General features: G+C 55.1%; 2 protein-coding genes and 2 long non-coding RNA genes across 9 annotated transcripts in view; 2 read left to right on the top strand and 2 right to left on the bottom strand.

Moving 5' to 3' along the window:
* The first annotated feature begins 1,817 nt into the window (after window positions 1-1,817).
* On the top strand, window positions 1,818-6,151 carry LOC105472943 (uncharacterized). The gene is made up of 3 exons (XR_981945.3): window positions 1,818-2,100; window positions 4,092-4,411; window positions 5,462-6,151. It is a non-coding gene; the product is annotated as an uncharacterized lncRNA (long non-coding RNA).
* Window positions 3,960-6,760, bottom strand: BACC1 (BPTF associated chromatin complex component 1). 5 transcript variants are annotated; one of them, XM_071082258.1, is made up of 6 exons: window positions 6,603-6,760; window positions 6,325-6,419; window positions 5,601-5,702; window positions 4,789-4,979; window positions 4,466-4,570; window positions 3,960-4,223 (listed from the first exon to the last, which is right to left on the bottom strand). In XM_071082258.1, the coding sequence occupies exons 1-6, from the start codon at window positions 6,621-6,623 to the stop codon at window positions 4,159-4,161; spliced, it is 579 nt and encodes a 192-aa protein (XP_070938359.1). In that variant the 5' UTR covers window positions 6,624-6,760; the 3' UTR covers window positions 3,960-4,158. The 5 variants fall into 5 exon arrangements, with proteins under 5 accessions (XP_070938359.1, XP_011724857.1, XP_011724864.1 ...); XM_011726555.2 differs by having other exon boundaries at window positions 3,960-4,219; XM_011726562.2 differs by lacking the exon at window positions 4,466-4,570.
* A 187-nt stretch (window positions 6,761-6,947) lies between these two features.
* Window positions 6,948-8,870, bottom strand: LOC139359432 (ribonuclease K). 2 transcript variants are annotated; one of them, XM_071082259.1, is made up of 3 exons: window positions 8,712-8,870; window positions 7,734-7,810; window positions 6,948-7,337 (listed from the first exon to the last, which is right to left on the bottom strand). In XM_071082259.1, exons 1-3 carry the CDS (start codon window positions 8,787-8,789, stop codon window positions 7,196-7,198), a joined length of 297 nt encoding a protein of 98 aa, XP_070938360.1. In that variant the 5' UTR covers window positions 8,790-8,870; the 3' UTR covers window positions 6,948-7,195. The 2 variants fall into 2 exon arrangements, with proteins under 2 accessions (XP_070938360.1, XP_070938361.1); XM_071082260.1 differs by lacking the exon at window positions 8,712-8,870 and adding an exon at window positions 7,960-8,107.
* Window positions 8,871-9,004: 134 nt separating this feature from the next.
* The window catches only part of LOC105473001 (uncharacterized), a 43,302-nt gene continuing 41,947 nt past the window's right edge, over window positions 9,005-10,359 (top strand). Inside the window, exon 1 of the long non-coding RNA XR_011615349.1 lies at window positions 9,005-9,277. This is a non-coding gene — a long non-coding RNA (uncharacterized lncRNA). The remainder of the gene's footprint in view (window positions 9,278-10,359) is intronic.

Below are 10,359 nucleotides of genomic sequence, written 5' to 3'. Positions count from 1 at the left end.
TGTGTCTTTATTTGAATGCATGAAAGAACAGCTGAGAAACCGGGAATTGGGAAATTCAGGACGATGAGGTGACGATGAGGTGGCTTTGACATGTGAGGGTTATTTAGGTCTCTGCCCAGCCTGGAGATGAGAATTAGACTAAGGGCTCCCTCTGGCATCAGGATGGAGTATTATTTGGTCAGTTGTGGGGTGCCTGTTTATTATGGGGTGTTGATTTGATTGTGAGCACCGGTGGCTGCATTCAGCCTTTGAGGCCTATATGGTAAGTTTCAGGTATGGGGCTGACTTTGAAGCTACATTAGTTCTGCGGGTTCTGACACCCACAATTTGGAGATTGTGCTCATCTGTGTCATTTTGGACTATCAGCAGAACCAAAGTACTCATGCCGATTTGGGGGTGCAGTCTATTTTGGGGTGCCATCTACGTTTCAAGGCTCAGATTAGATTTGGGGGATAAGAAGTTCAATTTGGAGTTTTAAAAATTAGTTTGAGGTGGAACATTATAGGAAGCTGGGAGCAAGTTCGAGGCTATCTGTGATTGGGGGTCTGGGGAGGGGGGAGCAAACTTTTGTATTTGAGTCTTGTGGAAACTCATGTTCCACAAAGTGGAAAGACGTGGGGTATTCCAGTGTATCTATGGATACCCAAGAAGCTTTTTCCCTGGGGGAGAAACAAGGTGAGGGCCGCGAGGACAGGAGACTAAAGTTCTGGGGTGTCCTTATTTTGGGGGTGTTTTGTCACTCTGGATGCTTTTGGTGAAGCTAAGGGATAATCATAAGGTGAGACTGATTTGGGGGTTCACGTAATTGGGACCCTGGTTTGGGATGTCTTTTGCTTATAGTACCCTCTCACCCCAGATTCGAGAAGTTTCTTTAGTGAACCCCCAAATAAGCCTAGGATTTGAAGGGAGAAACTTGGAAAGGGTGTGGTATCTCCTTTTATTATTATGTGGCTTGAGGGAGAAGTGAGGGAGAAAAGGCGGTTTCAGGCTCTGAATCCCAATTTCTTAAGGGAGCACCCCTTAGTTTGGGGGAAGTTGGAGGAAAACGGGGTGTCCCTTCACAAAGTGGACACCCCTGACCAGGGCAGTGCTGTTGGAAGTGTGGCAAGGAGGGGTGCTGGTGGGGTACAAGGAGGTGATTCTTGTACCCTGATTTTCTAGGATGAGCCCCAAACAGAAAGCAGACAGAGGACTGAGAGTGTGGGTGAGATGGGGGGGAGGGGTTCCCCACGGCAGCCGGGGCTACAGGGTAAGCCAGGCCAGCTCTTCGCGCCTGGGTCCCTTCTCTCTTCGGCTCTCCTCCCCTCTCTCCCTCCCACCGCCCACCCCCCCAACCCAAGAAAAAAAAACTGCCTGTGCAACAGCAATGGCAGATTCCAATCCTCCAGGCTTTCCTAAACCACCACGGAGACCAGCCAGGGGGGAGGGGAAGGGAGGAACGGGCTTTCCTGCTTCCTTAAGACAGGGGCAATGAGCTTGACCTCCTGGCCCCTAGCCCTTTGAGGAGTGCTTCCCCCCGGTCTGGAAGCCAGGTGTCCTGGACCCTAGCCCCCGAGCGGTGGGGGGGGCCTGGAGAGACGGGGAGGAGGAAGGAGGGAGTGACTTCCAAAATTGGCATCGGGACAGAGCAGGGCTGGCGGGAGGCAGGCAAAAGACGGAATTTTCCTGAAAAAACGGGGGTATCTGAGGACCCCAAATTTGGGGAGCTAGTCCAGGACCGTTCTCCCAACATCCTAGATTTTTTTGGGATTTTTTGGGGACCCCGGGACCCCTCTAGATGGGGTGAGGAATGTAGTGTTGGGTGAATCTGACTGGGGCATTGCAGCTGCCTCTCCCGCCGAGTTGGAGACGGATGGGCTGGGACGGGTTTTGGGGGGGTGTCCCCAATTCTGACTGGGAGTGGAGGAACCCCTCCTGAGCTCTCTTGTGGGGGTGCCCCCTCCCCAGGGCACTCCCCAGTCCCTGAGCCAGCCGAGAGGAAGGAGGCCAGCGATGCGACTGGGGCGGTTCCTTTCTCCTGCACCCCAAATGTGAGGGATGCACCCTAAATTTTGCTCTTTTCAAAATAGGGGACCAGGATCTCAGGGGAGAGTAGCTGAGGTAAGTGGGGAGGGAAGTGTCCTCTGTTTTCAGGAGAGACGTGGCGGTTGGGGGGGAGGTTTGGAGGTGCGTGCTGGGGTGGGGTTGGCTTTGTCAGTCTTGGAATTGGGGGGATGATTGGAGAGGCTTTCTCTTACACCCCTAAACTGCAGCCCCCCAGACGGAAACCAAAGGCTGAGACCAGAGAGCCCCCCAACATCCCCAGCCGTTAGGATAGTGTTTAATTTCTCTTTCACCCCCCACAAAGGCTCTGCCGAGGTGGGAGCTGGGGGCAACTGTTAGCTTGGGGGCTATGGAGGGTGGTGGAGGAGCAGGCGGCCTTGGCAAGATTTGATGGAGGACAGATAGGGGTGTCCGGGAGGGCTCTGGCATCTTCGGGGGCCTAAAAAGACTGCTTACATACACCACCTTAGATCTTTCAGATTGCTAAGAGTTTTGGGGGGTGTGTCGGAAGAGGGGGTGGTAAAAGATGCGATGGGATATGAGAAGATAACTTCTGGATTTTAGAGGGTCATATTTTGATTTGCAGAAGGGATTTTGGTCCTTGGATTTTGCTTTCCGAGGGGTATTTTTAAAAAATCAAGTCTTGGACAGGAGGAAAGGGCTGAGGGAAGGCCTGGAGTTGGGGGTGGGGAGAGCCATGTTTGTCTCAGCTTAAACGTGGCTCCCTGGGGTGGGCCCGCCTGCCCTGGCCTGGTGGATGGACTGATGGACGTGGCTGTGGGGGCCAGCTCGGGTCCTGGGGGGCCCTGGGGAGTGGGAACAGCACTGGGGGTTGAATACCTGGCCCCCCAGGTCCAGATGGCCCTCTTCCTGGGCTCTGCTGCTCCCCTTCCCCCTGGTCTCCATTTCCTGCCTTTGGCCTCCATCTTGTGGCAGGCCCAGGGCCCAGGGCGACTTCCGGCCCCCCTCTCCCAGCCATGTTCCGGCCCCACCACCTCTGGACTGCCAACTCCCAACCCTGCTGGCCTTGGCCCTCTGTCTCTCCTTGCTTTTCTCTTGGGTTCTGACCCCCGGGAGAGGAAGGACGGACACAGGAAACCTTGGGTCCCTGCCCTTGCTGAGACAGGAGGCAGTGTGTTGGTCCCCCCAGTCATTGCCTATTTCTTTTGCCTCTGACCCCACCCTAGGGATCCCCTGAGCTGAGTTCCTACAAAGGGAAGATGGTCCAGTCTTCCTATACTATGAGCTCATCCCTGTGGTCCATCACCTTCCAGTTGCCTGCTCAGTCCGTCCCTGGTTCCTCCCAAACGTTTTTGGGGGCCATGTTTGCCTTTTAAGGCTTCTCTATCCCCCCGCTCCTGGAGGCGGTGCTGGGGTCTTCCCGGCACTGCTGTGTGTTCTCTTCCTCTCAGCCCACCCCGGTCCTGCTCCCGCCCCAGCAGCACACTGTGGTTTGTACGGCACTGTGGCCACGTCCAAACCACACTGTGGTGTTAGAGCGAGGGTGGGGGAGGCACCGCCGAGGCTTGGCCCTGGGAGGCCATCCTGGAGAAGTGACACAAAAAAACATCTGGGGCCTTGTGACAAACTTCTTGCCAGGTGGGGGAGGAGAGGGTGGGGTATGTAAGCACCCCTCTAAAATCTCCAGGAGAGTTTCAAGAATACTGACGGCCAGAGACCCTGGGAGCACGTTCTGCCTCAAGAGAACCAAGTGGGGTCTTTGTTACCCACACCCAGCTTCCCTGGCTCTAGCAGCACAGAAATATTGGCACAGGGAAGCAAGTCTGCCAATATTGGCTGTGCTGCTCCAGGCGGGGTGGTGAAAACTACCGAGGAGGGGCTGAGCCCCCACGGGCCGAGGAGAGAAGAGGGAACAGCCCTCTCCTGCTAATAATGTTAAGCAGACAGCACGAAGCTGAGAGGGAAATCTTTATTGTTTTCTGTATAAAAATGTCCATCAGATGAAGGTCAAGGGGGTTGGGGGCAGATGCTTATGCGGGCACAGCGAGGTGGCAGCCCCAGCAGCCTTTCAGCCCTCTCTCGTGCAGGCCTTGCTCGGAGTCCCAGGAGATCCACAGGTCCAGCGTGAACAGTGAGAGGTCAGAGGTGGAAGGCTCAGCAGGAGAGGAGAGGAGGATCAGCAGAGGTCATGAGAAGGCCAGAATCCAGGGTCAGGCTGTCTGGAACAGGAAGTAAAATGGGCCGAGATGGAGCGAGCCCCCAGTGTGCTTCCGAGGCCACTCCCAGCTCCCTGAAACACCCTGCTACGTACTGACCCAATGCCCTGCGCTGTGTATGAGAGCACCTTCTCTTCCGAAACCCCTGTACGAGGGAGGGGCCCCTGCGGAGACCGTGCCCTGCCATCCAGGTGAGCCCTTTCTCCCCCACCCTGTCAGCTGTGTGGGAGGAGGAGGACTCCTACCCTGGTCGAAGTTGAGTTTCTTAGCTGGAGGAGTTTCTCCTAGCCCTTCAATATCCACCAGGTCACTGTTGGCGTCGGAGTCGTTCAGAGCACTGAGTGTCACATCTGGGAAGGGGGCATAAGCTAGGTTCTAGGTTCCCCTGACGGCCTCACCCCCAGCCCCGAGCTTCCCAAAGCTTCGTGCCTCCCCTCCCCTCTGCCCCTCTCTGGGAACCTCCACAGGGACAGGAAGAGAGATTGACCCTTCTTTGACCCAGGCCCAATTCTCTCACTGAACCTCAGATGGACTTTTAACCCCTAGGTAGCAAGTCCACAGCCCTCACCAGCCTTCTGTTTCTTTATGGGGGGACCCCCGGCCTCGGGGACACTGGAGCTGCTGGGAGGAGGGGCAGCTGGAGGAGGTGATAAGACACCAGATGCCACCTTCTTGGGCCCTTTCTTGGGTGACTCAGCTGGAAGGGGGATGCCAGAATCTTCATATACCTTGCGTTTCACAGTGGCCTTTATCTGAGCCCTGAAGAAAAGAGAGAAGAGGTTAGGAAAGGAGTCATCAGAGAGACTAACAGAAGAAGGGAGGGGAGGTGAAGGGGTTCTGGGAGTCCCTTGAAAAGAATCCAGGTCGGGGCCCCAACCCATTGGGAGGGTTCTCACTTTCCCAAAGTTTTACACTCACTCAGGGTGGGTGGAATGTGGAGAGTGGAGTCCCTGAGATGAGTAGCGGGAAAGGCCCATCTCCTCATTCTCTTCCGGGAGAGACATCGGGTAAGGCTTGGTGATTTACAGGTGGATTGGGATTTACTGATCAACTAGTTCAGGATCACCATATCCCTGGAAACACTGCAGTGGAGTCCCCCAAAATTCATATAAATAACCAGGGGACTTCCATCATCAAATACAATAACTGAGCATCTCAGGCAACCTAAATTCACATTCTTGGAAGGACTACCACAGCATTTTAGGAACTTCTGACCAACTGTGACAATTCTGTTCTTTCAGTTCTCAAGGGCATTCTAAAAAACTAGTGACAAAGTAGGGAAGCAGCTGAGCTGGAAAGGAGTTCTGAGGACGATGGAACCTTGGGTAAGGAGGAAGAAGGCTGCCCACCCGCCCTTTTCTGGCAGCCACCCTCCCTCACACTGTCCGTTCCTTGATGACACAGCTGATGTGATTAAGATCGTCCCCAAATCGCTTCACAGCAGCCCTCAGCATCTCTATTTCCGTCTCCGTCCACTTCGCACTGTCAGAAGGGGAGAGGGGGGATAGCAAAAATGGGAGGGGGGGTGTGGAGCCAGCCCACAGGCTATGCATCCCACAGTCAACCAGCCGCCTCCTTCCGACTTCTGGGACCCCTTTCACGGATGCATAAAGAGGTCCTCCATAGGGGCGGGGGACGGGCGGGAAGCTCTTGAGGGCCCTGCGGGAACCTGGAGGACCCCAATCAAAAGAAATCACAACCACCTCCACCTTAGACACCCCTTTCCACCATGAACGTTAAACGGCTGCTGTACACAGCACACTGAAACCAACTCGCCAAGAAGGGCTTTTCAAACAGACCCACCAACAGCCTGCAGCCGTCTGGGGGAATTCCATGAACTGGGGTGGTTGGGAGTGGCGGTGGTTTGTGGTCGACCCGTTCGCAGCAGGGAGAACTGTGAAATAGGAGTCTGGGCCATAGGCCTGTCTGTATTTTTATCTGTCATTCATTCCCTCATCCAACGATCATTTATTAACACCTACTCTGTGCTGTGCCAGGCACAAAGGGAAACTAACGTCTGTCCCTGTGCTAGAGAGGGTCCGTGTCTGTGACCGAGTCCAAGCGCCCGCTCTCAGCGTCCACGTCCCAGTCCGGGCTCACGTACCCCGCAGGGGAAGAGTCGGCCACAGGATGCAGCTGCATCGTCAGCTCCCCGAGCTTCGTGAAGGCGGCGCCGGCCGCCGAGAAGATCTCTCCGACCTGGGGGCGGGGCAGCGTCACGGGGGGCCGGCGCCCGCCCTCCCCGTCCCGCCTGGAGCCCCTAGCCCCACCCCAGGCTCGGCTCCCGCCCGCCCCCCGCCCGGGGCGGAAGAGCCGCGAGCCAAGTGGGGGGCCCGCCCTCCCGTGGCCGCCAGGGAGCGCTGTCCGCGGGGGAGGTCGAACCTTTGTGGACGCTGACGTCATGGCCCCGCGCGCCTCCTCACGGAGACGCCGCCGCCGCCGCTACACGCGAGCCGGGACCACGGAGAGCAGGGAGACGGAGCGGCTCAGGCCCCCGCGCAGGAAGTCCCGCCCTTCCCGCAGCGGATAGGCTCAACCCTGTGGCTCCCCGCCCCATCAGATGCAGTCGCTTGGACAGCTTGGCGCGCCCAGGCCAAGGGGGAAGCCTTCGCCTCACTTCCGCACCACTTCACTCCACTTCCGCTCAGGGGTCGGGACTCCCCAGGCAGAGGCCGACCTCCAGCCTCAGCCCCGTGCTCGCCCCCACTGAAGCACAGACACAGGGCATAAGAGAGCAGATTCTCTTTATTGAGACACGGGACACAGCGAAGGGTGGAGAGACGGAACAGCCCCCCAGCCTCAGCCCTCTCCACGGGGGCCGGATGCCAGAGATGGGAGAAGAAGAGATTCAGTCTCTCGCCCGGGAAACCCAGTCCCGCAGAGGGTGCCGGCAAGGGTGGGACGCGACCCGGGTGACGCGGTGCAGGGAGTCTTTAAATAGAGGAGGGGCTGGAGCGGGGAAGGGCGCCCGGGCCCTAGCGCACCATGTATTCCTTGCGCTTATTGAGCCGAACTTGGCAGAAAGAGAAGCCTCCGAGGAGGAGGTAAAGGCCCGCGGCGATGAAACAGTTGTAGCTGACTTGCTCGTAAAGGTTGTATATGTTCTGGGGGCCATTCCTGGGGGTGGGAATGAAGCAAAGGTGTCAAACGTTAATAGCAGCCAACGTTTGCTGAGCAGTATGTGCCCAGCACCTGTCTAGGCGCTGTTACATGTATTACTTTATTCAATCTTCTTGACAATCCTATGGGGTGAGATCTGTCATAGCAGCCATTTTGCAGAGGTGGACTGAGAGGCACAGAAAAGTAAAATACGTAAAGAGGCCACACCTAAAGTGGTGGGTTTGGAATGGCCGCTGAGGTCTGACTCCCTAGCTCCTAACCACATTCTCAAGAAAGCAGCTCTCCTCTCCCTGTTCCCTAACCTAGGGGCCCAAGCACCCGACCTCCCAGACGTAATCTGACCTCGCCACTTCCCACCTGATCCCAGCCCGCCTCCCCCACCCGAATACTTACTCAAAATCTTTCTCCGTGAAGGGAACGTCCTCAATCAACACAGCGGAATGGACATTGAAAAATATTCCGAGCATTATCTGGAAAAGGGGAATGGGTAGGTTGTTGAATTCAGGCACCTGACCTCAAGTTCACTTCGTAAACCCCTCCCATTTCTAATGTTGCTACCACACCCGTGCCTAAGATGAACCAAAACGAGGTGGTGGTTACTGGATTCGGACTCAGCCACCTGGAACAGGGCGTGAGGTGGTGACATTGAGACAAGTGGCCGAGGCAAGGGTAGGAATAGTGACCAAGCCTTCTCTCCCAGGAACCCAGATTATCGTCCTCCCTGGAGGCGTCATCATCACGGGACAGTGCGCAAGAGGGGAGGGAGAATCGGCACTTCTTCGTATCATTTCTTCTTGAAGTGGCGGTGGGTGGATTACTGGGAAAACAAGGCCCAGCTACCCATTTCTGGAACAAGCACTCTTTCCCCCCATGTCCTCCATTCAACTCAAGCATCTCTCAGGAACCCCGCTCTTGTTTATCCTACCTTGAAGGGTCTCCACATTTACCAGCCCCAGCTCCTCCCACTCCAGGGCCCTTTGCTCCAGTTCCCTTTTTTCTTTTTCTTTTGGGACGGAGTCTCGCTCTGTCGCCCAGGCTGGAGTGCAGTGGCGCGATCTCGGCTCACTGCACCCTCCGCCTCCCGGGTTCAAGCGATTCTCCTGCCTCAACCTCCTTTAGTGGCGGGGATTACAGGCGCGCGCCACCACGCCGGCTAATTTTTGTATTTTTAGTAGAGACGGGGTTTCACCATGTTGGTCAGGCTGGTCTCGAACAGTTCCCATTTTTCAATTTCAGTCTGTCTCCTTCTTCGGGGCCTGTAGATCCCCGGCCCCTCCGGCCTGCCTGCGGCCCAGAGTTTCCTTGCCTCCAAACCCTCCTAGCCCGGAGCCCCTCAGGCCCTCTCCGATCCTTGCTGGGGAGTCCCCTCACCAACATGATCACTCCCCAGGCGCTAAGGACGATGCCGCAGGCGGCCAGCTTCGGCCCACAGCACAGGAGCGACGCCATGAAGAAGGGAGTCGGGGATCGCCGAGGTGCAAGCGGGCGAGGAAAGCGGTGGGAGAAAGCCCAGGATGCCCTCGGAGGGGTGCAGAGGGGGCGTGGCCCCGGCCTCAACCATCCCGCCCGGGGGCGGCAGGAGGACAAGGCTGGACTCTTCTCAGGACTTTCGCGGGAAACGGCGCCGTCCGAAACCGAAACAGCTCCTGGGGAAGCCCTTCTTGACCTCTGTAGCTAGGGCGTGAGTATTGGAAGAGCGAGGGTCTCCGGTTTCTTGGTCCACCTCCCCCCGCAGACGGGAATGGAAGGAGCTGGCATGTCACGTGACCAAATCTGTGAAGTCACGTGACGAGGAACTATCTGTAACCAGGCGTTGGGCAAAAAAGTCAAACTGGCGGAGCTCTTGGGAACTGGGGCGATGGTCTCTTAGGATCGGAGGATTGGAACCATCCGATTTTTACCTGAAATTCCTTAGTCTCTCCTGTGTTGGGGAAATGGTAAGTAAGACAGATTATCACCAACAGAGAGCGTTTCTATCTCTACTCCTCCCTTTTAAAATTGAGATTCTGACAGTATAAAGGAGTTAGGACCCCCTTTTGGGGGTCAGGCATGGTTTTGTGGCTAGAACGCTTTAAAATTGCTTAAGGTTCTTGGCATTGGAACTGTTTCTCCTAAGTAACATTTTTTCATCACACTTGAAATACTGTAACTCTCGATGCCAAATTCAGGAAAAATGGGCAGTTAGGAGAAGTCCAGGGAAAGCCGACTGAGCAGGTTGTAAAGGTAAGCAGTCCTGTTAAATGTACATAAAAATGTCACTTTGCTTCTCTACTTTAAACTAGGAAAACTGATAGGTCTTTTGAATAAGGTAGGATATAGGATTTAAAAATACAAATAGGTCATCCTCTCCAAAAAAGCCGTTTGTATGCTTAACTGATGAGTGACAGATCTGTAATAATTATTTAGAAATATGAATGTCGGGGCAGGCGGATCACCTGAGGTCGGGAGTTCCAGACCAGCCTGGTCAACATGGCGAAACCCCGTCTCTACTAAAAATTCCAAAAATTAGCCGGGCGTGGTGGCACGAGCTTGTGATCTCAGCTACTCAGGAGGCTGAGGCGGGATTATCGCTTGAACCTGGGAGGCAAAGGTTGCAGTGAGCCAAGATGGCGCCACTGCATTCCAGCCTGGGCGTCAGAGGGAGACTACGTCTCAGAAAAAAAAGAAATAGGAATGTTTGAAGAGCACAATTTTGCACTGAGCAAGTTGTACCCACTCTAGTGAGGACAGTGACCTCAGAATAATTGAGAGGGATCATTTGACCTTGAGGCCCCAGGACCTAACAAATAAACACTGTCATTGGCTAGAATAACTTTGTAGTTCTTGTCCATTTATTTTGTGCATATTGTTCTTAAAAGGCTTGTGAAAGATAACTTGGAATGTGACAAACACATAGATCCCAGAGTATTAAAGGGGTTGGGAAAGTAGCTTTGAGACATGAAGTATGTGCCTGTCATCTGGGACTGTTTGGAGAAAGAAGCGATTTTGGGGCAGTGGTTTTTATTCTGCCCCCAAAGCA

The sequence above is a fragment of the Macaca nemestrina genome, chromosome 17 (assembly GCF_043159975.1).
Source record: "Macaca nemestrina isolate mMacNem1 chromosome 17, mMacNem.hap1, whole genome shotgun sequence".
Taxonomy (NCBI): Eukaryota; Metazoa; Chordata; class Mammalia; order Primates; family Cercopithecidae; genus Macaca; species Macaca nemestrina.
This window is presented reverse-complemented; position numbering and strand designations above follow the sequence as displayed.